Below are 22,763 nucleotides of genomic sequence, written 5' to 3'. Positions count from 1 at the left end.
GGAGAACACTTCAATCTCTCTGGTCACGCAATCACAGACATGAAGGTCGCTATCTTAAAACAAAAAAACTTCAAATCCAGACTCCAGCGAGAAACTGCTGAATTGGAATTCATTTGCAAATTGGATACTATTAATTTAGGCTTAAATAGATACTGGGAGTGGCTAAGTCATTATGCAAGGTAGCCTATTTCCTCTTGTTTTTTCCTACCCCCCCCCCCCCAGATGTTCTGGTTTAACTTGGATTTAAACTCGAAGAGTGGTCAGTTTGGATGAGCTATTACCAGCAGGAGAGTGAGTTTGTGTGTGTATGGGGGTGCGGGGGATGTGAGAAAACCTGGATTTGTGCAGGAAATAGCCCAACTTGATTGTCATGCACATTGTGTAAAGAGTTGTCACTTTGGATGGGCTATCACCAGCAGGAGAGTGAATTTGTGTGGGGGGGTGGAGGGTGAGAAAACCTGGATTTGTGCTGGAAATGGCCCACCTGGTGATCACTTTAGATAAGCTACTACCAGCAGGACAGTGGGGTGGGAGGAGGTATTGTTTCATATTCTCTGTGTATATATAAAGTCTGCTGCAGTTTCCACGATATGCATCTGATGAAGTGAGCTGTAGCTCACGAAAGCTTATGCTCTAATAAATTGGTTAGTCTCTAAGGTGCCACAAGTACTCCTTTTCTTTTTGCGAATACAGACTAACACGGCTGTTACTCTGAAACCATACACACTGTAACAAGAGTGATCTGGTAAGGTGAGCTATTACCAGCAGGAGGAAACCTTTTGTAGTGATAATCAAGGTGGGTCATTTCCAGCACTTGACAAGAAAGTCTGAGGAACAGTAGGGGAGGAAAATAAACATGGGGAAATAGTTTTACTATTACATCCACTCCCAGTCTTTATTCAAGCTTTATTTAATGGTGTCCAGTTTGTAAATTAATTCCAGTTCAGCAGTCTCTCATTGGATTCTGTCTTTGAAGTTTTTTTGTTGAGGAATTGCGACTTTTAGGTCTGTAATCGTGTGACCAGAGAGATTGAAGTGTTCTCCGACTGGTTTTTGAATGTTATAATGCTTGACATCTGATTTGTGTCCATTTATTCTTTTACGTAGAGACTGTCCGGTTTGGCCAATGTACATGGCAGAGGGGCATTGCTGGCACATGATGACATATATCACATTGGTAGATGTGCAGGTGAACGAGCCTCTGATAGTGTGGCTGATGTGATTAGGCCCTATGATGGTGTCCCCTGAATAGATATGTGGACACAGTCGGCAACGGGCTTTGTTGCAAGGATAGGTTCCTGGGTTAGTGTTTTTGTTGTGTGGTGTGTGGTTGCTGGTGAGTATTTGCTTCAGGTTGGAGGGCTGTCTGTAAGCAAGGACTGGCCTGTCTCTCAAGATCCGTGAGAGTGATGGGTCGTCCTTCAGGATAGGTTGTAGATCCTTGATGATGCGCTGGAGAGGTTTTAGTTGGGGGCTGAAGGTGATGGCTAGCGGCGTTCTGTTTTCTCTGTTGGGCCTGTCCTGTAGTAGGTAACTTCTGGCTACTCTTCTGGCTCTGTCAATCTGTTTCTTCACTTCAGCAGGTCGGTATTGTAGTAGTAAGAACACTTGATAGAGATCTTGTAGGTGTTTGTCTCTGTCTGAGGGGTTGGAGCAAATGCGGTTGTATCGTAGAGCTTGGCTGTAGACAATGGATCGTGTGGTATGGTCTGGATGAAAGCTGAAGGCATGTAGGTAAGTATGGCTGTCAGTAGGTTTCCGGTATAGGGTGGTGTTTATTTGAGCATCGCTTATTAGCAGTGTAGTGTCCAGGAAGTGGATTTCCTATGTGGACTGGTCCAGGCTGAGGTTGATGGTGGGGTGGAAATTGTTGAAATCATGGTGGAATCCCTCAAGGGCTTCTTTTCTATGGGTCCAGATGATGATGTCATCAATGTAGCGCAAATAGAGTAGGGGCATTAGGGGATGAGAGCTGAGGAAGCGTGGTCAGTGAACAATGCTTTCAAGCTTTCATACTTAAGCATTTGCTGTCTGAACAAAGGAGGACAGGCATAGTGAATGAATGTGTCATGAGAGTTTAAACTGGGCCAGGGTTTGTAGCTTGACAGCAGAGATAGGAGGGAAATGGTTTATCTCACACCCAAAGAGAAATGTGTTTTGCAAGGAGATATTTAGGTCAGTGTCTTTCTGTAACGAATGTTTGTCATGTGATCATCTTCCCTTTTGCCTTTATTAACCTCTCTGAGGCTGGTGTTAATAGAACTTGCTGCAGAAATAAGTAATTTCCTTCTGGGGACCTTGTTTTGAGGGAAACACAATGTATTGAGGAATCCGTTCTATTAGGTTTTAGAATTAAGATTTCATCAGAATGGCTTCTAAAAATAAATCTGTAAAGCTTTAAAATTCAGAGGGAGGATGTGTGAGGATTGTGTTCTGTAAATAGGCTTCTGTAGAGCAATGGATAAAATTTTCAAAAGTTCCCAAGTCTCATTGAAAGTCAGCAAGACTTAGGCTTTTAAGTGCCTAAATTACCTTTGAAAATGGGACTTCAGAAGCACCTAAGTGACTTAGGGAGCCTAACACTTTACCCATAGTGACTACATCTACTCCACTGTAAGGTAAACTGTGCTGAAAGCTGTCTCTACTATCCTGTAGAAAATCAGTCAAGATCTCTCTCCAGCTGGTCTGGATGGTTGACCTGACCTACCTGAGCAACAGCAAGTTTTATACTCTGGTAAATCACATCCATTGTAGTCAGTGACCCTCTCTAAGACAGAACTGTCCTGGCCAGTTTGGGATCACTTGCACATCACACAGTCGCCTGTTTAGCCTCTCTGCCCTGTTCTGGCAAATTACCATGGTATTGGAGTTTTTCAGACTGTTCTGTAGGATGCGCTTGCATTTGTTGCTGGCTTTTGTACACCAGCAAAGAGAATTGTTTTGTCGGTGGTGGCTGCTTAAGATTCAAGTATAAAAATCATTTGCAGCTCTTGTTCTGAAAGAGCAGTAAAGAAGACAAGTCACATGCTCACATAACTAAGGTGGGTAAAACTTTGATCTAGCCTTGAAGATGGGTGTCCATCTAGGAGGGAACTGCTTAGGCAAACTAACAACTAAGTCTAAGGCAGAACTACTGTACTCTTGATCTAAAAGAATCTCTTTGGCATCAAATCTTGCTGATGCTATATCCAATCATTCAGTCTTGGTGGTGCTGTTGAAACTGCTGCAGACTGTGGTAGTTTCCACATCATTGGATCAAGGTGATTATTTCACCTAACTATTTTAATTACCACAACAGCATTCATTTCTGTAACGGATGTGGGTTTCTATGGAATTCTGCTGCTTTTAAGACCACAAGAGTATATTGCACGTGTAACCCACACACCTCCTGAGTGTGGTGTTCTGTCCCATCTAGTGGCACCGAGACCGCTTAGAGAGAGATTGAGTCTGCTCTACAGCCTTAGCTACCAGGCAGTTGGCTTTAGCTCATGCGGTAGAGGCTCATGCACTAAGCTCCAGAGATCCCTGGTTTGATCCTGCCCACGGACGACCGGGGTCTGTCAGCATTACAAAACAATAGCTTTCAAACTAGGATCACCAATTGTCTGGTCCTCTTGTGCCTGCAGAGTTGGAAGAGGTGATGATCCATAGGAGGATTTTTTTTTTCCACTTGCAGAGCAGGTGAAAGCTAAAGCATTGCACCAAAATATTGCAGCCTTTGTACATTGCAAATGAAATCTGAAGTGCTGTGCCAGGCACTGAAACAGACAGTCTGAACTTCTGTAGGCCCTCATCTAAAGTGAGCAAATGTGCTTGCTAGTGACGTGAAGAGCAAACAACTAATTTGTCTAAAGTGGCGCTAGCAAATTTCATTGAGAACCGTGAGGTGCATAGAGCTCACAGAACAGTGTTTACTTTGCATTAATCTGTTGTTCTAGAATAAACCATTTAAAATCTTGAGCATACTTGAGTAGATAAATAGTAGGGTTGCCTTTCCTGCAGAAAAGGAACGGAGACATTTCAACTGAGCAAATTGCTGTGAATGAGCTGAAGTCTGTTCTTTTACAACGTCATCTACACATTAGCTGTGCTGGTTTGTTCAGAATGGAATGTATGAACTGTAATTATGCTTTGAACACCTTAACTATGGCACAAATTCACTTAATGTTAACATCCAACTGGCATTTTCCTTGTATGCCCACATTAAGATGGAATTTAGGAAGATAACATTGCCAATATATGGCATTGTCCCAGGAGCAAAAATACCCTGTTACTATATAACAGGCTTTGAGGACATTAAGTGCTTTACATACCATGCTTAGATGTTATCGGGACTTGAATATATCATTGGGATTTTTTTTAAGTTGACATGTTAATATTTAGGGAGGATGCCAGCTTTCATCTGAAACTCTGCACCCAATTCTGGCCTCCTTCTAAATCTCCTACATTTTCATTTTTAAAAATAGGCACAGGAAGAGGTCCTGACTGGCCATTTAGTGCCATTAGAAGAGCATTCTGATGCCATGGTGATGAACGTGATCTCAATCCTTAAACCACAGCCCCATAGCGTAGGATGTGTGGTTGCCAGTTCTACACATAAAGGAATTTCCATTCTTTCCTGCTTCCCTGTTGTGGTTTCATTGTTTGTAAGTGTCACAATTCAGGGCAACCGCTTCTATGTTTCCCTTCTGTGATCCATCAAGTGCACGCATTCTAGGCTTCTGGGTCCTCAGCTGTCACCTCTCTGGGGTGGGTATCCAGGTCTCTCTCCCTCCTGACCAGGGTTTCTCCAGGCTGCACCATTCCCTGCCTACACTGTGACATTCCCAGTAAGCCAGACTGCCTAAAGAGGCCAGTGTCTGCTCTTTACTTTCTGTTTGAAGGCTATGAACAATGTATTGGCCAGCAGTTATGAATTACCACACAGCTCTTTATAAGTAAGCACATTGCTTCTTAAGGTAACAGCATTATAGAGAAAACATTTTTAAAAAAACCAAAACACTACATGCATGCTAATAAGCTTACCAGAGGTCACCCATCAGTCTTATGGAGCCTCTGTAGGCCAAAGTCCTTCCAGACCTTCCCGGGAAGGATTGTGGGCCCCCCTTGAACAGAAGCTCCTGTCTGTTTTCTGGATCAGAAAGAAGGCCTTGAGTCAGTTTAAACTCAGGCTATGTACCCAAAAGTGCTTTCTTTATCTGTTGGTCTCTGGAGAATCTAGTTTGAACTAGTATATGTGAGCCTTTCCAGGAGGTAGTACCCCTCTCTGAGGGGGGTTACAACCTGGTTAAGTTGCCTTAATCACCACCCACTGTTTTAAGTTCTTGTAGGAGCTGTAGTCCCCATATCCCGATGTCTGTACTCTGACCGGTAAAACTTTTCCCCCAGTCGGGGAATTTGCAGATTATTATGTGATCCTTGCTCCACCAGCGCCTAAATCGAATTCTGCACCCCTTGATAATCTGTACCTTATCCCCTGACGACCAGAAACTCCTATGCTTGAACTCTGTACCGTTCCTTATTTCAACATTACCTCAAATAAAATTATTAACTCTCTTCCCCCTCTGCCCCCAACCCCCAGAGTAGAACACACAAGCCATTCATTTAAAACAGTGGACCCCAAAGATGGGGTTGAGATGTCTGTCACAAGCAGCTCTAATCTTGGAGCTGGCACCAGAATCTGCAAGAACTAATGTCCATGTTGATTAGTTTCTCTAGGTGGTCTGCTCACTCCCCCCTCCCATTCTTGTTTTACGTTCCCAAGGGACTTGTTTTCTTTGTTCAAGCAGGCTTTTTCTAAATCAGGTCCACATGAAAACGTCTATTTCTAATATTTGGTGAAGCCCTTTTAAAGCCGGGAAAGGGCTGTATAAATTCTACGCATGCGGCTGTTGTGCTTTAATCTGTCTGTTGGAAGTTGCTAGTTCTATAGTCCATACTGTAGCCTCTCTTTTTTGTTTTTTCTCCTGGATTCATGCAGTCTCTGTTTGATGTGTTCTTGCCCTAACTATGCCTTTTTCCCTTCTTTTTTGCAGTTAATGTGACCTATTCTAAGGATTCCCCCTCCAGTCAGAGGTCTTCCACCATGGCACCTGGCAAGGAGCGGAAAATATTATATGGTAACACTCCACACTCGTGTGCATGTTAGGAACACAGGAATTTCTATACAGGATCAGACCAGTTGTCCATTTAGTTCAATACCTTGTTTCAGGCCAGTGGTTGGTACCAGGCTCCTTAGAGAAAGATACAAGAATTCCCATAATCAACAATAATAAACAATCTCAGGCAATTTCCATCCTTCTCCTGTGAACTGGCAAGGTTATAGATTGGAAACCACTTTAAAATGGGAGAACCAAGGCTGGGATTTTTCAAGACCCTAAGGGAAGTAGGTGGCCATATCCCACTAAAATTTCATGGGGTTTGGGTGCTTAACTCTACTAGGCTTTGGAAATCCCCGTGCAAATTCTTCCCTCTCTTAATCAGAAGGAGATTGTGACTGAATCCAGTCTTAATTGTTATTTGCATGCTACTTGCAGTAGAAAGCAACAGGTTTTGAGATTCCATGAAAAGAGTTTAACAAATCTCTAGACAGATAGGACCGTCTGTCCAAGTGGTCTGGTTACCATCTTTCCAGTTGCACCGTCTGCCACTCTCAAAGAATTACAATAGGCAAGAGGGTGCCTGGCTGTGAGCAGGGAGTTTCAGTGTATTGCATAAAATATGTTGAGAGGTTACCTGGGAAACGACAATCTTACTGCAGTGCTAAAGGGGCCCCCTGCATTGTGGATTGAATTTTGGAGGATGACTTCCTCATGCTCCCTTCCCTTGCTGTGCCACACAGAACATCATCGTCTACACTTGGGGAAACTACTTGGTTTCGACCATGGTTGTCCGCTTTGAGGGGGTTTCCTCCGTGAAGACTGTAAGAAAACAAAGTGGATTTCAGCAAATAAATGACAAAGATGGTGAAAACTCAATCAAAGCCCCCACTGTCAAAGAAGGGCAGAAATTGACATTGGTAAAACTTAGTTGGACAGGCTGAGAATTCTGTCCCTGTTTTCAGTTGCTTCAACCCTGGCAGAGAATGATTTGAAGTAGATAGGATAGGGCTGGGGCCTCTACAATCCACTTATTATTTGTATTGTGGTAGCACCTTGGACCAGGGCCCACTTGCTCTAGGCGCCAAGTGAACACGGAACAGAAAGAAAATCCCTGCCCCAGAGTATTCACAATGTAAGATTCATATTCTTTCTCTGGTTGCCTCAGCAGAAGGAAGTAAATCATGCTTAGAATATTGTGTAGGTATATTTAATCTGCCTCAGCACAGGGGGATGGACTAGATGACCTCTTGAGGTTCCTTCCAGCCCTATGTTGGCTGCTGTAGATTGCTGTCCTCTGCGGCTAGCTCATTCTGTGTGTCATTTCCTTCAAAAGTGGGATGGATACTAGAGCGTCAACACCATAACCTGGGTACTAGTCTAGTCAATGGAAACCAGCCTTTATAGTAGGAAATGGTCACTGTTGAGGCAGGCAGGCCTGCCAAGACCTGTAGTGCTAGTTTTGGCTTGCAGGCTGGCCTGTTCTGGCTCTCCAAGAGCAGTATGTGAAATACAATAACCAGCTCATGGAGGAGAAGAGTGGCTCAGCAGCATTCATGCTTGTATCTGTGCTCACAGAGGAAACACTCGAGACTCATTATTGGTGACTCTCCCGGAACAGGAGCTGGGGTTCTACTGATGTTACAGCTGCTCTGTGGTCTTCAGAATCCGGTTGCTTAAAAATCTAGATGGATTTAACTTTAGTCCTGTCAGCATTGCCTGTGAACCAGTTAGTGAAAGCAGTGGATAAAAGAGGAGAAACCAGACAGTAACTTTAAATCGGTTTCAGAGTAGCAGCCGTGTTAGTCTGTATTTGCAAAAAGAAAAGGAGGACTTGTGGCACCTTAGAGACTAACAAATTTATTTTAGCATAAGCTTTCGTGAGCTACAGCTCACTTCATCGGATGCATTCATACCATTTAAATCCTGCTTCCTTAGTCTAATTAGAGTAACATTGATCTGGGTTTTGTGTAGTACTTGCTTTGGATAGTGACAGTATCACAGTTGGGTGCAATTCACTTTTAACCTTGAGTGTCCCAAAATGCTTCTGGTATTGCGGCTCCCTGCCTAGGACTTACACACAGCCAGCATGCTCTTTGTATGCTGTACAGCTTTGATTCAATCACTTGGAATCCAGCAGTCTGCCAGCAGTTTTCCCAACCAGTTTTGTCTTTACCAAACTTGGTTAATGTTGGGAGGTGATCACAGCACACCCCTAGTCCCGAAATTCCCTAGACCCATGTGCTCTGCAGCCTCCACCCCTGTTCAAAGGAATAAGATCTGTTTGCTCTTTTAATGAGACAAAACACACCAGTTTGCCCCATTAACTGGAGTTGACATTCACTTTAGTACAGTGCTTTTCAACCTGTGGTCCGCAGACCCCTGGAGGTCTGCAGGCTGTCTAAGATTTCCAAAGGGGTCTGCATCTCCATTCAAAATTTAAGGGTCCGCAAATGAAAAAAGGTTGAAAACCACTGCTGTAGTACAAACACAGTGATATTGGTTTAGATTAATAGTAAAACAAGTTTATTAACAAAAGAAGATAGGATTTGAAGTGAGCTCAAGTATAAGATAAAGTTAGAAATGGTTACAAGCAAATAAAAGTGAAAACACGCACCTAAAAGTCTAAAACTTAATCTAGCAAGTTTTGATTCAAGGCTTTGTTCAAAATGGCCTTTCTCACCCAGAGTTTTCCAGCAAGATGGTGACTGACCCTCTCCTCAGTCAGGTTTCAGAGTAGCAGCCGTGTTAGTCTGTATCCGCAAAAAGAAAAGGAGGACTTGTGACACCTTAGAGACTAACAAATTTATTTGAGCATAAGCTTTCATGAGCTACAGCTCACTTTTGCTAGTCTCTAAGGTGCCACAAATACTCCTTTTCTTTCTCCTCAGTCAGGATCTCTTCCAGAGGCCTAAAGGTGCTGGTGCCTTTTTCTGCTTAGCTGAAAGAGAACTTGGGGTTCTCTGCCCCTTTCTTTTATAGTCTATTGAATCTTTGAAGTGTATTCTTCTGAAGTAAAGTTTCACTAAGCTCTGAGGAAGGTGACATGGAGTTTGGTAGAGCATGGAGCTTCCTTCACCTTCTTCCCTCCCCACTGTGTTTGCTAATGTGTGGATTGTTCTACTTCCTGCCATCTCCTCCCCTGCTGTCCTGATGATCCTGTTTACTACTTATGTATATATTGAGGTAAACACATTCCTTTGTTTCGGATTGTTCTCTTTGGCAACTTCTACCCAAGCAGGGCTGTCTAGTTTTGAACATGTGCATCATATGGGGGAATTCATAACTTTCCATATAATGTTGCTATGTATATTTCATGATATTATTGTCCAGGGAATTATTAGTTTTTAAATGATACCTCACAAGGCATATTTTGTACAAAGATTGTTACAGTACTTTGTAGGGAGTTACTAAAGGGGTTCTTTGCGTCACTCACAGGTAGAACTAAGACTTTTGCTGGCCTGTTTTGGTATGATTTACACCTTTGAGATTAGCTGTTCCAGATGGATGAAAATTGTGGCTGAAGCCAGTTCTCAGGCTGTCACTTTCCAGCACCATTAAGCAACAGATTGACTGTTCATATAACTTCCTTAGTTTGGTTGAACTGGCTGAGCAAGATATTGTGCAACCAAAGCCACTAGGAAAAGAGACAAACAGGTGCTGTTGCTTTAAATCTATTATATAAACAGATCTGCTGGCAGGCCGGTCAGGTATTTAGGAGGCGGGGAAATGAGGAGGAACAACCAGCTTCAGTTTGCTTTGATGATGCAACTGGAAACTGTGTAAGAGCCCAAACCTTGCTTGTACTTCTCTGGTTATAAATGGTTACTTTTGCCTTTAGCAAAGGAGGCAGGACTAATTTGGATGCTGCTTTTCCTCCTCTGAAACAAAAGCATGCTAGGAGGTGGTAGCCAGAGTGAGTATAACATGGGGGCTGGAATCGGCTTTTTATTCTGGGCCGGTGCTGGGAGGAGTGGAATGGAGTTAAAAGACTTGATGTGAAAGTTGTTGGGAGTTGTAATTCTGTCACTGGACTGACCCTGTTTACCTGACTTACAGCCTAAAATTACATACTGTCCAGAGAATTCAGCCGGACTGGGTGTCTGCTGTGTGCTCTCTTTCAGATCCTGGGAGTTGGGAAAATGATCTTCTAGTCTCCTTTAAAAAGAAAAGGAGTACTTGTGGCACCTCAGAGACTAACAGATTTATTTGAGCATAAGCTTTTGTGAGCTACAGCTCACTTCATCAGATGCATGAAGTGAGCTGTAGCTCACGAAAGCTTATGCTCAAATAAATTGGTTAGTCTCTAAGGTGCCACAAGTACTCCTTTTCTTTTTGCAAATACAGACTAACCCGGCTGCTACTCTGAAACTAGTCTCCTTTAATGTCTCTTACTCCTTGCTTCCAAAGATCTAGCAAACTGTGCATTGTGCCTTCCTGAGGCTGAATTCAGTGCATTAACAGCATCTTCTAGGGGCTTAAACTGAACTTCCAGGCATGCGGCAAAAGATGGTAGGGTTTTTGGACAGGGCTAAGGTTTGTTGAATGAAGGGTGTGGGGAATGCCTGTAGATGTTGGCCCACCTGAGTTGCACTTTCAGCAAAATCCCAGCAGCAGTGAAGTAGTAATTTCATTTATTCTATTGGTAATGATTTGGTAATGAGAGTTTAGGCAGGCATCTTAATATTTGAAATAAAAAATAAACTAAAAAATAAATTTGTCTCGCTCGCATGTGAACACGAGAGCTGGAGAGTGTCAAGTGGAGAACCCAGTCTCATTGCAGTAGCTTCTTTTTGTGGATTTGCTGCTCCACACGTTTCATTCCTCCACATGTTTGAAAAAAAACCTGAAACCCCCAACCAACCAGTCCTGGCAAGGGAAGGCAGAGGGGCTAGAACACTCGCTTTTTGCTTCACCTATGGCACTTGCTAGGAATGTGGCCGGTTTAAAATGGAACTTGCATCATTTCAGCACAATGACTCCTCCCTTGTTTTACACGTGGCTTTTGTAAATCCAGAAGATGTCTCTGAAGACCACGAGGAGGTCATCAGCACGATCTACAACAGCCCGGTCCCGCAGCAGTCTCCGGAGTCCAATGATGAACCATTCACCACCTACTTCGATGAGAAGATCCCTATCCCTGAAGATGAAAAGGTCAGTGCGGCTGGGCCCCAGACTTAGCAAGCTCACCTTGGTGGGGAAATGGCTTTAATGGAAGTGGTAGTAATCTAGATGACTTGTTTCCCTTTGTGGGCGCTGGGTCCCTTTTCAGTTTAAATTGAGGCGCTAGGTAGGAGAGCTGGCTGCTTGTTTCTAACTATGGAGAGCTACGTTGAGAAGGGGGTGAAGTGTCTGCCATGCTTGCATGGGATTCAGTGACCCAACTAAAACAAAACGAGTGACTGTCAGCCAACTAACACAAACCAAGTGACTGCCAGGTTCACTACCTGCTGTGGATGCCAGTTACCCACATGGCTATTGCTGCATTCAGAGTAAACAGGTCAGCTTAATCTGAACAGCAGACGCTCCTCATGCTGCCTCTATCAGAGTTGGCAGACTTTTACAGAACCTTCAAAACAGTTGTCTGTTTCAAGTGAATGCACACTCCTAATGAGGATTGGCGTAGCACTCACCCCAGAGCCACATTGCTTTCTTTAGTTATGTTTCCCAGGACAGCAGTTTCTGCTTCTGCTAAAGAGCAGAGAGACGTCTAGTGTGTGATTCCCAGGTGAAAACTGGCTTTGCTCTTACCAAGAAAAGCAAGTCAGAATAGCTGTTTAAATGCTAAGCTGGGCCCATCAGCATAATGGCTGAGCCATATGCCCTTCACAAGGAGCTCTGTAAGGGATGCAGTTGCTGTCCTCTCTGTAAAGAGCAGGCAAGCCAGCACTTTTCAGAGGATTGCATGCAAAGTTAACTTGATATCATCCTGCAGCTAAAGTGCGGGTGACACTGAAGGTCTCGGAATAAAGGGCTGCACTTTGGATTTCAAAATGAAGAGAGACTGATGAGGGAATGGAGAGATCTTGCCAGGGGCTGGTTATTATTTTGCTGGCAGCTAAAAAAAGTTTGTAAGCTCCTCTTACCAATTTTTTTGTCTTAAAAATGGACTGGTTCCTGGAGGCTGAGCTCTGTTTTGTTTGGAACCCACACCAGCCTTTGGTGTAGAGCAGAGTCTTAACCTCTCAATCTTCTCTTCCATTTTAAAGCACTCATGGTTTAGCTTCCGCAAACTCTGGGCGTTCACAGGGCCAGGTTTTCTCATGAGCATCGCCTACCTGGATCCTGGCAACATCGAGTCGGATTTACAGTCAGGCGCTGTCGCAGGGTTTAAGGTCAGTGTGAAGCTTTTTTAGGCTGTACATCCAGGCCCACCACCTCTCCTATCAGGTGCCTAGCACCACTTCCAGATGATAGTGCGGAGCCCGTGTTCAGCTAAGTGCCAAAGGCCTCATCAGTGCTGTTGTGCTGAAAGGTTTGGCCAAACTCCCAACTGCAAGGGGTCTAAAGGTCTGCCCCCTGTGTTGCTTGGAAGTTACCCTCTAAGCTTTTCACTGATGACACATTGACTCCTGGCTGGTGTTATGTGCCTTTGATACTGATGAGGAGTGGGTTTAGCAGATCTTAGGCTTGCAGTATGCCTGAGAGTGAAACTGGGCAACAAAATGGCTTGCAGGTTTATTTGCTTGCAGCCCCTTGTGTATGTCAGTGCCAGGCTTATAAAACCAAGCATGGAATCTCAACAGGACTGCACTTCCAAATGGATCGACTACGTTCCTGGCTCCTATTAACAAGAAGGCCTGTGGAGAGAACTGTAATCTCAGGACACCCAGATGCTCTCCAGTGCAAGTCCTTGTAATGATGCTGGTTCTGCTGGGACCCAACTGAGAGTGCCAATTCAGGACAAATTGCTTAAAGCAGGGCAGTTACAACCCAAGGCTGGGGTTTCTATGCCCACCAAGGCAAATCAAACCAGCCAAACAGAGAAGACTTTGGTCTTACCCCACTGGCTATACACAAATCACACAAGCAATTCCCTTAGATGCTCCAGTTTCCAAGTATCACCACCAGTGCCACTCGTTATGGGGACAGATGGTTATGAAAACCAATACCCCAGTAAAAGAAAAAAGGTCCCCTCGATCCCAAAGGACCCAAGCCCCAGGCGCAGGTCAATATACAAATCAGATGTTACTCACAAATCACGCTGTTGCCAATCCTTTAGAATCTAAAATCTAAACGTTTATTCATAAAAGGAAAAAGAGATAGACAAGAGCTAGAATTGATCAAATGGAATCAATGACATACAGTGATGGAAAAGTTCTTGGTTCAGGCTTTTAGCAGCAATAGAATAAACTTCAGGTTCAAATCATGTCTCTGGAGGACATCCACAGCTTGTTTCATTCCTTTGTTTAGAGCTTCCGTTTATAGCAAAGTCCCTCCAGAGGTATGAAGCGGGACTGAAGACAAGATGGAGGAGCTGCAGCAGCTTCTTATATTCTCTTGCCATGTGGTCTGTCTTTCTTTGTTCCAAAGTCAAGCTGTCCGTCACATGGCATAGAAAAACATCAGAGTTCTGTCCATAGGCATGTCCCTGCAAACCTTGCTGAGTCACAAGGCGTGTCTGCCTTCTCTCAATGGGTCATTTGTATAGCTGATGGTCCTTAATGGGCCATCAAGCAGGCTAGGCAGAGCTGACACCAACTTGTCTGGGGTGTCACCCACAAGCATAGCACAAGTTTGAAATACAGACGGTATAGAGCCAATTCTTATAACTTTAAATACAAAAATGATACATGCATACAGATCGCATAATCATAACCAGCAAACCATAACCTTGTCTTGGACACCTTATTTGACCCCCGTTATACAGGATTTGGTGCCACTACAGGACCATGGTTGCAACCATATTCTATATGGTCCCAGTTCAAGTCAATAACGTGACAGTCCTGACTTGTTCATCTGCCTCCGAAGCACCTCATTACTCAAGGTTACTTACTGTACATTGTTGCATCTCTTTCAGCTGCTTTGGGTTCTGCTGCTGGCCACTGTCATTGGTCTCCTCCTGCAACGTCTGGCGGCGAGGCTGGGAGTGGTAACAGGACTGCACCTTGCAGAAATGTGTAACCGGCAGTATCAAAAGGTGGGTGACCTAAAGGCCTTTAGATTTGAAATAGTGACTCTGGATGCTGTTCCCATGTACTGGGCTGCTTTGCTCATCTGAGATCTTAGTCGTGTCACTGAAAATAAAGCTTTCTGAATGGCTGGGACCCAGGAATGTTGAGGAATTGAAATTCCAGGAAGGGCTGAGAGGGAGGAGAGCAGACATGGAGCCTCCACTTCCAGACAGTGCCTTCAAAATGGTTCTGAACTGAAGGGCTTGGGGATGGTACAGGTGACACCTCCTTTGGTTTCCACTGTTGGTTCAAAATTGGTGTGAATGGTGCTTCCTCCTTTGTCTGAGAGCTAGTCAGCACTAGAATCGCTACAGTGGCATAGCTTTACCAGTTAAGCTTCAGCGCTGCTTGTGCAGAGACACTGTTCCGACGGGAGCTTAGCTACCACCACTCAGGGAGGTGGAGTAATTAAGCCAATGGGAGAGCTTCTTCCACCGACATAGTGCTGTCCACACCGGCACTTAGATCAGTGTAACTTACGTCGCTCAGGGGGTGGTTTTTCCATACCCTTTAGTGCCTACTTTGGTATAACTTGAATGACTCGTGTGTGCTTAGTCTAGGCACCCTCTTAGGGGACAGATTTTTAAAAAGCCAAATACGTCTCTTTAGGGAAAGAGTTTTTGCTTTTCTGCACGCAAAGCAATAAAGGCCAGTAGAGACACGGTCCATCTCAAAAGCCATTCATTGTGTGTGTGACAACTCTTCCTTTTGTACAGTAAAGCACAATGGGTTCAAAGAAAAGCCTTGCTCATTGGTGGGCAGGGGTGTGTGTGGAAAAGCACCCTTGGTTTCCCAGTGACTAGTCTGAAAGGTGGATTGTTGCTGGGCAGTGGCTGGGGGATGAAAGGAAAGCTTAGACATGAAGCCCTAGGGTAGATTCAGTGCATCCTCTGAAGGGATAACAAAAAGAAAAGGAAAGGGATAACAGTAGTTTAAATGCCCTTGCTGAGTTTACATTGGTCTTACTCCAATTTCTAGCCTTCGTTTTACAAAGAAACTTTCTGACGATCTTGTGGGTATGTGTCAGTTTGTGACTCGTCTCAGGCAGTCTGCACCTCTCTTGTGATTCATGTGAATGTTACTGTTGATCAACATATGTTAAATCAGCCTCTAACGGTGGTGTTTTATTTCTAAAAATAGACTTGTGAAGTTCACTTTTGCATAATGCCCATGTAGCTGAGGATTTCAGGATTGACTTCTGCAATGGCCTGTGGTTGAAAGAACGGCAGGGTTATGTGCTGATACGTGGCAAACAAATGCTAATGTTACCCCGGATTTAGCACTAACAAAGTCTCTGGATCTGGCTCACGCTAGCTTCCTTTGATATAGGCTTTATAATACAACTTTACACATATGTTTGAGGGTGTTGATGTACTTTCCAAACATGAAACCTGACAGCATGCCTGCCTACCATGAGGTTGGAGGTATTGTTCCCATCTAGAAAGGAGAGACTGGGGCACAGACGTTGAATGATTTTCCTGTCGTCTCACAACATTGGCGGAGTCAGGCATAGAACCCAGGATTGTCCTGACTCCCTAGTTTCTGATTCAAACCACTGAATCAGGTTTCCTCTTCAGATGACTGGAGAGATTTAAAACTAGTCTTTGTTTTAAAAAGCACGGGGGGGTGTCATGAAGAAAGAACGCGCATTGCAGTTGGCTGTTGAGGAAATGCTCATGGTTGTGTAAGCATATGCTTATAACTTACTTTTCAGCTGAAAATGAGTAAAGCCATCCAGTGGAAAACATGGATCTCCCCTTAATCAGTATTTCCAGTAATCTTACACAAACCAGTTTAAAGGGACTGAGTCAGACAATCAAGGCCATAAGGTTGGGTTGCCCAAATCTCTCATAAGAAAAGTCATGACAACTTGATTACATTTCTGTTGGGAAGGCATTTTGGGGTGTTGATTTAAACCTGTCACAAATGCACACCTGCCATTCTTGCTGCTCATATGCTGTAGTAAACGCATCTGTCTAGTTTCACTATCCAAACTGAGCAAGAAGCAGAAAATAAACTGTAAAAGCTGACGCGCATAAGGTCTTCAAAACTCGTTAGCAATGCCTGATACAGTATATACTGAAGTCATGGGTGTTTTCCGCTGTCTTCAGTGCTGGAAGAGGAGATGGGTTTCTTAAATGGTGCTGTAAACCTCCATAAATCCGGCAGGAAGTTGGGGAGAAGAAACATCCCCTGTAATAATCTATTCATTATTTCTGGTTTTAATTTCAAGTATCTGAAGCTCAGTGTTTGTATCTAGGTCCCTCGAATTATGTTGTGGCTGATGATTGAACTCGCTATCATTGGGTCGGATATGCAAGAAGTAATTGGCTCTGCAATCGCTATAAACCTCTTGTCTGCTGGGAAGTAAGTTGGCTTTTATCACCTGAGAAACAGGAAATGAATGTCATTCTCCATCTGCTGCCCATAGCCCATTAGAAAACAACACTCTTTATGCCAAAAAGGACCCTTCTATTTCCTGTAGTTGAAAATCTTAGCAGATCACTGCCCTGTTCTGCTCACCAGGGTATGAGCTCCCTCTTTGCATTGTGTATTACGTAAAAAGCGTTTGAGATTAAAGGTTTTTAAATAAAATGGGTATTTCTGAGCCCACAGTTGGCACCAGCCATTGCTGACGTGACACATTGTAGAACTGTAAATAAGCTTCCCTTTGGCTTTTAGGCCTCATGTTAAACCAGAACCTTACTATACATAACACCGGAGGAGCTTCTGTTAAATCCGAACTAAAGCTGGAAGGAAATTGGTGTAGAGCAGGGGTCAGCAACCTATGGCACGTGTGCCAAAGGCAGCACGCGAGATGATTTTGAGTGGCACTCACACTGCCCGGGTCCTGGCCACCAGTCCTGGGAACTCTGCTGCCAGTCTAGGGTCCTACCACTGGCCCCTGCCACCCAGGGTCCCGTCCGCTGGCTTCCGCTCAGCCTGCTGTCGGCCCTGGTCTCAGGCGCTCTGTTGCCATCCTGGGGTCCCAGCCGCTGGCCCGGGGCTCTGCAGCCGCCCTGAGCTGTGGCCCACTGGCCCCAGCCAGTGAGGCAGTGAGGGGTGCAGACAGGGGCAAGAGGTGGCGCAGCTCAGCACCCTCACCTTAAAAATTGTTCTAGTACCACTATACTGGGATATTTTTAACTCCTGATTTTCTGCTTACATCACTATCACATCACGTGGAACAGCACATTGCTTTTGACATTGTGTGTGCCGTCTGTTGCGATCTTTTTCCCCACTGTAAGTTGAGGGGTACATTTGACAAAATGTCAGCTCCTAAGAAAGCAAAGTTAGATGTCCATTCATTTCACTGCACAGCAACATTTGGTGGCTAAGTCATGGCAAGGCTTTGGTGTGCTTTATAACTGTTTTGATGCAATCAAGGCCTTTTTGTCAGAAAAAGGACAAAACTACCCCGAATTGGATGATGACAAATGGCTGTGTAAGCTCATGTTTCTAAGTGACCTCACCAGTCACCTAAACGAACTCAACCTCCGTCTCCAGGGTGCAGAGCAAATGGTTCTGGATCTTTGTGAAACCTGGAAGGCATTTGTTGTAAAACTAGCAGTTTTTTCTCAGGATATTTGAACTTCAACTTTCCGCTACTTCCAACACATAAAAGAGCTATCAACATGTTGCACGGTCGGTGTCGATGAGATTGGAATGTACATGCAAGAACTGGAATCAGAATTTTCTGACAGATTTCAAGATTTCCAGCGATTTGGCCCAATGCTTTCTTTTCTAATTAAACCTGAAAAGTTCAACGAAAGCGACTTGGATTTGTCTGTATTTCAGTGGATGGATGTTGAAGATTTTGAAATGCAGCTCATTCAGTTAAAAAGCTCAGAATTGCAAGCATCAGTTTTGGAGATCTGCAGAGTGCACTTAAAGCTACCGAGAGAGATCATGGGGCCTCTATTCTGACCTGCTGAACGTCCCTGCCAGTGAAATTTAACTGTTTGTAGAAAATTGCTTTTGCAATGCTTTCAGCATTTGGATCCACATACCTGTGTGAACAGGTATTTTCACACATTAAATCTGTCCCTCTTGGAACTGGTTAACAACTGATCACTCAGAAGCCTGTGTGCTTCTTAAACTATCCAAATACGTGCCAGACATTGGAAAACTCAGCAAGGAAAAGCAAGGGCAAGGATCACACTAAAATGATAAGATCTGCATTTTAATTTAATTTTAAATGAAGCTTCTTAAACATTTTAAAAACCTTATCTACTTTACATATAACAATAGATTAGTTATATATTATAGAGAGAGACCATTTAAAAAACGTTAATATATTACTGGCATGTAAAACCTTAAATTAGACAGGTTTCAGAGTAGCAGCCGTGTTAGTCTGTATCCGCAAAAAGAAAAGGAGGACTTGTGGCACCTTAGAGACTAACACATTTATTTGAGCATAAGCTTTCATGAGCTACAGCTCACTTCATCGGATGCATCCGATGAAGTGACCTGTAGCTCACGAAAGCTTACACTCAAATAAATTTGTTAGTCTCTAAGGTGCCACAAGTCCTCCTTAAATTAGAGTGAATAAATAAAGATTTGGCACACCACTTCTGAAAGGTTACCGACCCCTGGTGTAGACTCTTAGCCTGGAAGTCCAGAGCCCAACTGTGTTTTAGCTTGGGTGTTCCCTGCAAGTTAGCCACTTCCACCAGGCAGCATAGAAATGGAAACTTAATCAGAAACTACAGGCTCATTGCCCTACAGTAGATGAGAAGTATGTCTCGCTCCAGAAACTCTTGGCTCGCTGTGCAGAGAAATGTAGGCATGGTTTAAGGTGGAACTCTTATATGAACTGTTTATGTAGAAAACAGAGTTGTCTCTTGTCTTAAGTCACCAAGCAGCTTGTCAGATTACAAATAAAACCTTGAGATAAGTGTTTGATAACAGCACACACAAAGTGGTCATGATCCCTGCCCTGAATATAGGGGAGCTTGGACTGACAGGGCTAGAAGAGCTTGTAAAAGCACGATTCTAACTAACCCTTGTTCTGTTGCAGAGTCCCTTTGTGGGGTGGAGTGCTCATCACTATTGCTGACACTTTCATGTTTCTGTTCTTGGACAAGTATGGTAAATTCTTTTATTTTCCTTTTAATTATTTTTAATGTCCCATGAAAGTACATGTAACTGATTAAATCTGACAGCTGCCCCCTCAACATTATGCCTGAGACTTGTCCTCCAGAACTTGCTAATGGCACGTTTCTTCCACAGGCTTGCGAAAACTGGAAGCATTTTTTGGCTTTCTTATTACCATCATGGCGCTTACGTTTGGATATGAGGTAATTCTCACTTGAACATCTTCGAGCTTTGCTTAGCAATTAGAATGACACTCCCTCTCCCCCTTCTTTCTGTTGAACTTGTGTCTTCATTCTCTTCTCTCAAACATTTTAGAAACCAGACAATCTCATTTCTTCCTCTGAGTTTTGTCCTCTTCTGCCAGGCCCTTGTGACGTCTCCTTCGCCCGTGGCCCCAATTCTGGAAAGTACTTTAAGCCCAGGCTTAAAGATAAGCATATCAGAGCTGATCCAAAAAAAAAAAAAAAAAAGTTTTTCCCATGCAGCTTTTTGAGGTTTTAGTCAAAAACCGAAAAATTCTGGTTCAAAAAACAAAAATTGCCATGGAAAGCAGTTTCATTGGAAAATTTTAGACCAGTTCTAAAGCACGTGCTTTAATGCTCTCCTAGATTTATTTACTTATTTATTTATTTTGAGGTGGGGCCCACTTTAACTGCCCTGGGGCTCTATTTGCTTCCTGGCTCAAATCTGGTTGGCACTGAAGGTTAGACCTTCCCAATGATTGTTAGCTGTTTATCTGCCTCCAAATAGCTACCTGGGGGCGTACAACACTCCTGTTTCAGTGCTAGTGGGTAACCAATATCTAAGTTTTTTAAAGGTGGAAGCTATTACCAAATTACCGTAATTTTGAGGTGGGGCAAATCTGGGACCTTCCAAGTTGCCCATCTAAGCAACTGTGTGAACTCTGCCAATCCAGAGGTACTAGTGGCTCTCTTGTATCTGTGCGCAGTATGTTACAGTAAAACCGGACCAGGGAAAGCTGCTGAAGGGGATGTTTATACCTTACTGTGACAAGTGCGGTACCCAGCAGCTAGAACAAGCTGTGGGGATCGTGGGAGCGGTAATCATGCCACACAACATGTATCTGCATTCTGCTTTAGTCAAGGTAAGAGAGGACTGAGTCCCATCTCCTTTCTAGTTCACTCTGCAGGGGTACAATGAGACTATTAGGATGTGATCATGAGGGTTGAGAGGAAAGCGTCTTGCAAGGCCTGGTATGTCTGAATTGTTGTGACTGCCCTTTTCAGAGTGGGTGTCATCAAGGAAGTCAGTGGTAAAACTCCCATTGATTTTAAAGGCTGCAGAGTTAGTCCAAAGTCAGTGGGAGTTTTACCTCTGACAAGCGAATGCCAATGCTGAGCACCTTTGAAAATCCCCTCTATAGTAGCAGTCCCTGTAACCTTTGCGGAGAACTCTCCATACTTTGGAATCAGTTCAGTAAGTGGATTCCGATGTTGACTGTTCTGTGTAAGTTTTCAGAATTAGAATATGCCACGTGCACCTGATAAAGAAATACGGTATTTATTACGTAATTAACAGGGTAAATTGAATACATTGGCTGAACACACGTTAACTATGTGTTTGTGTGACAGAACCTGGGGTCTAGATTAACACTTGGCAAACCCCTGAAAACATATTTCAGACATCTGAACAGTGCTTCCCAGTCTCTCTGCCTTGTGGGATTCATCCATATTTAATTCTGTTGGGGACAAGATGACCAACCCAGTTTAATTTTAAAGGTGAAGGCCAGCAGTCTGTCCTTGCAAACAAGATAGGCTTTTTTCTCTTTCCCCCTCCCTGCAGCAGCATATGTTTAGAGCTCAGGCTGAGGCCGCCCCTTAACTTACTGTATTTTCCACTGAATGCATCCGATGAAGTGAGCTGTAGCTCACGAAAGCTTATGCTCAAATAAATTGGTTAGTCTCTAAGGTCCCACAAGTCCTCCTTTTCTTTTTGCGAATACAGACTAACACGGCTGCTACTCTGAAACCTTAACTTACTAGCTCCTGTATCTTGGGGCACATCCCAACATTACAGCAGAAGGCTGGGCAGCCTGTGGGAGCCAGGGTAAACTGGGAAGCATGTCCAGCATAGTGACATTTCATTTGGAGCTGCAGTTGACCATGGGGAAATCCAGTCTGCTGAAGCAATGTGCTCAAACGTGTGGTGTTGCGTACCCATCCACAGGATGGGCTAGCTTGTGTGAATGTGGTCAGCCACAGCCCTGCTTCTTGTATACACCCCACAGCGTTATTGCATTAGCAGCTGCTCTTGGCTAGCTGGTGTCTAATGTCTCATGGTGTTTACTGCTGTTTGTAAGGCCTAACAAGGGATCCAGTCAGGGGCAGGGCTCAGCTCTTAATATTTGCTGTCAGACAGGATAGATGTATTCTGGCCAAAGTTCAATAGCAATCAGAGGAACCACCTGTTGGAGATACAGCTGATTCCATTGACTAGAGGTTCTGAAATATTTTATCATAACTATCTTTAAATGTTTTCCCTCCAGTCGAGGCAGGTGAATCGTGCAGACAAGAGGGAGGTGCAAGAAGCCAATAAGTATTTCTTCATAGAGTCCTGTGTTGCCCTCTTTGTCTCCTTCCTCATTAACGTCTTCGTCGTCTCTGTTTTTGCTGAAGCTTTTTTTGGGAAGACGAATGAACAAGTGGTGAGTCTGTGGGGTTTGTTGGGGGTTGTGTGCTTGTGTTGTGGAGATTCTGGATTACTGGGAGTAATATACACGATGGGTATATCAACACTGCAGTCAGGAGGTGTGATTTCAGCACATGTTGGCCCACCCTTGCTCGAGTAACAATAGCAATGAAGCCAAGGCAGGCAGGCAGCAGCATGGGCTAGCCCTGCCCGCGTGGGACCCCAGGTACCTACTCAGGGCTAACCCATGCTGCCGCAGCTTCACTGTTGGTTAATCAAAGCTAGATCAGGTATGTCTACACATACTTCAGTCGCACCTCCCAGCTGCAGTGTAGACACCCTAAAACACTGTGCACCTGGGTTAATAATAGCTACTGTGTTAACAGTGGGCCTGAGTGTTGCATACACTGAGGGCCTGATTCTCATTTACACTAAGGCCCCTTTACAGTGCCCTGGCATGCATAAATGTAGGCACTGATCTCACCCTAGCCTGTAAGATGCACCCAACACATTAATGCTACTGCATTTCATCTGGCCAGCTCCTCTACCCCAAACTCTACCAGCCGTGGTTTCTGCTCTCTGAAATCTGTTTACAAAAATGAAGCTTCCTAAACTGTCTTGTCCTCTTCTAGAACAAAGTCTGCACAAACAGCAGCAGCCCTCATGCCGGACTCTTTCCAAATAACAATGAAACCTTGGAAGTGGATATCTACAAGGGGGTGAGTGGCTTTATAGTGAGGCTAGG

At 44.1% G+C, this 22,763-nt stretch overlaps 1 protein-coding gene across 8 annotated transcripts in view; it reads left to right on the top strand.

The window, feature by feature from the left end:
- Positions 1-22,763, top strand: part of SLC11A2 (solute carrier family 11 member 2) — a 45,659-nt gene that overhangs the window by 10,439 nt on the left and 12,457 nt on the right. For 5 of the 8 annotated variants that reach the window (XR_012155771.1, XM_073319385.1, XM_073319388.1 and 2 more), the window contains exons 2-11: positions 6,036-6,119; positions 11,116-11,252; positions 12,308-12,433; positions 14,119-14,238; positions 16,533-16,639; positions 19,293-19,363; positions 19,505-19,572; positions 20,319-20,474; positions 21,876-22,034; positions 22,651-22,737. Coding sequence is in view for 7 of the 8 variants with exons in the window: in XM_073319385.1 (XP_073175486.1) it covers positions 6,086-6,119; positions 11,116-11,252; positions 12,308-12,433; positions 14,119-14,238; positions 16,533-16,639; positions 19,293-19,363; positions 19,505-19,572; positions 20,319-20,474; positions 21,876-22,034; positions 22,651-22,737 (1,065 nt within the window). In the remaining variant the exon portion in view is untranslated. Of the gene's footprint in view, positions 1-4,466; positions 4,647-6,035; positions 6,120-9,704; positions 10,015-11,115; positions 11,253-12,307; positions 12,434-14,118; positions 14,239-16,532; positions 16,640-19,292; positions 19,364-19,504; positions 19,573-20,318; positions 20,475-21,875; positions 22,035-22,650; positions 22,738-22,763 lie in introns of those variants that run through there. The other 3 variants (XM_073319389.1, XM_073319386.1, XM_073319391.1) reach the window with 3 other exon arrangements.

This window comes from Lepidochelys kempii, chromosome 20, assembly GCF_965140265.1.
Source record: "Lepidochelys kempii isolate rLepKem1 chromosome 20, rLepKem1.hap2, whole genome shotgun sequence".
NCBI lineage: Eukaryota > Metazoa > Chordata > Testudines > Cheloniidae > Lepidochelys > Lepidochelys kempii.
Note: the sequence above shows the minus strand (reverse complement) of the source record. Positions and strands in the feature narration are given on the sequence as shown.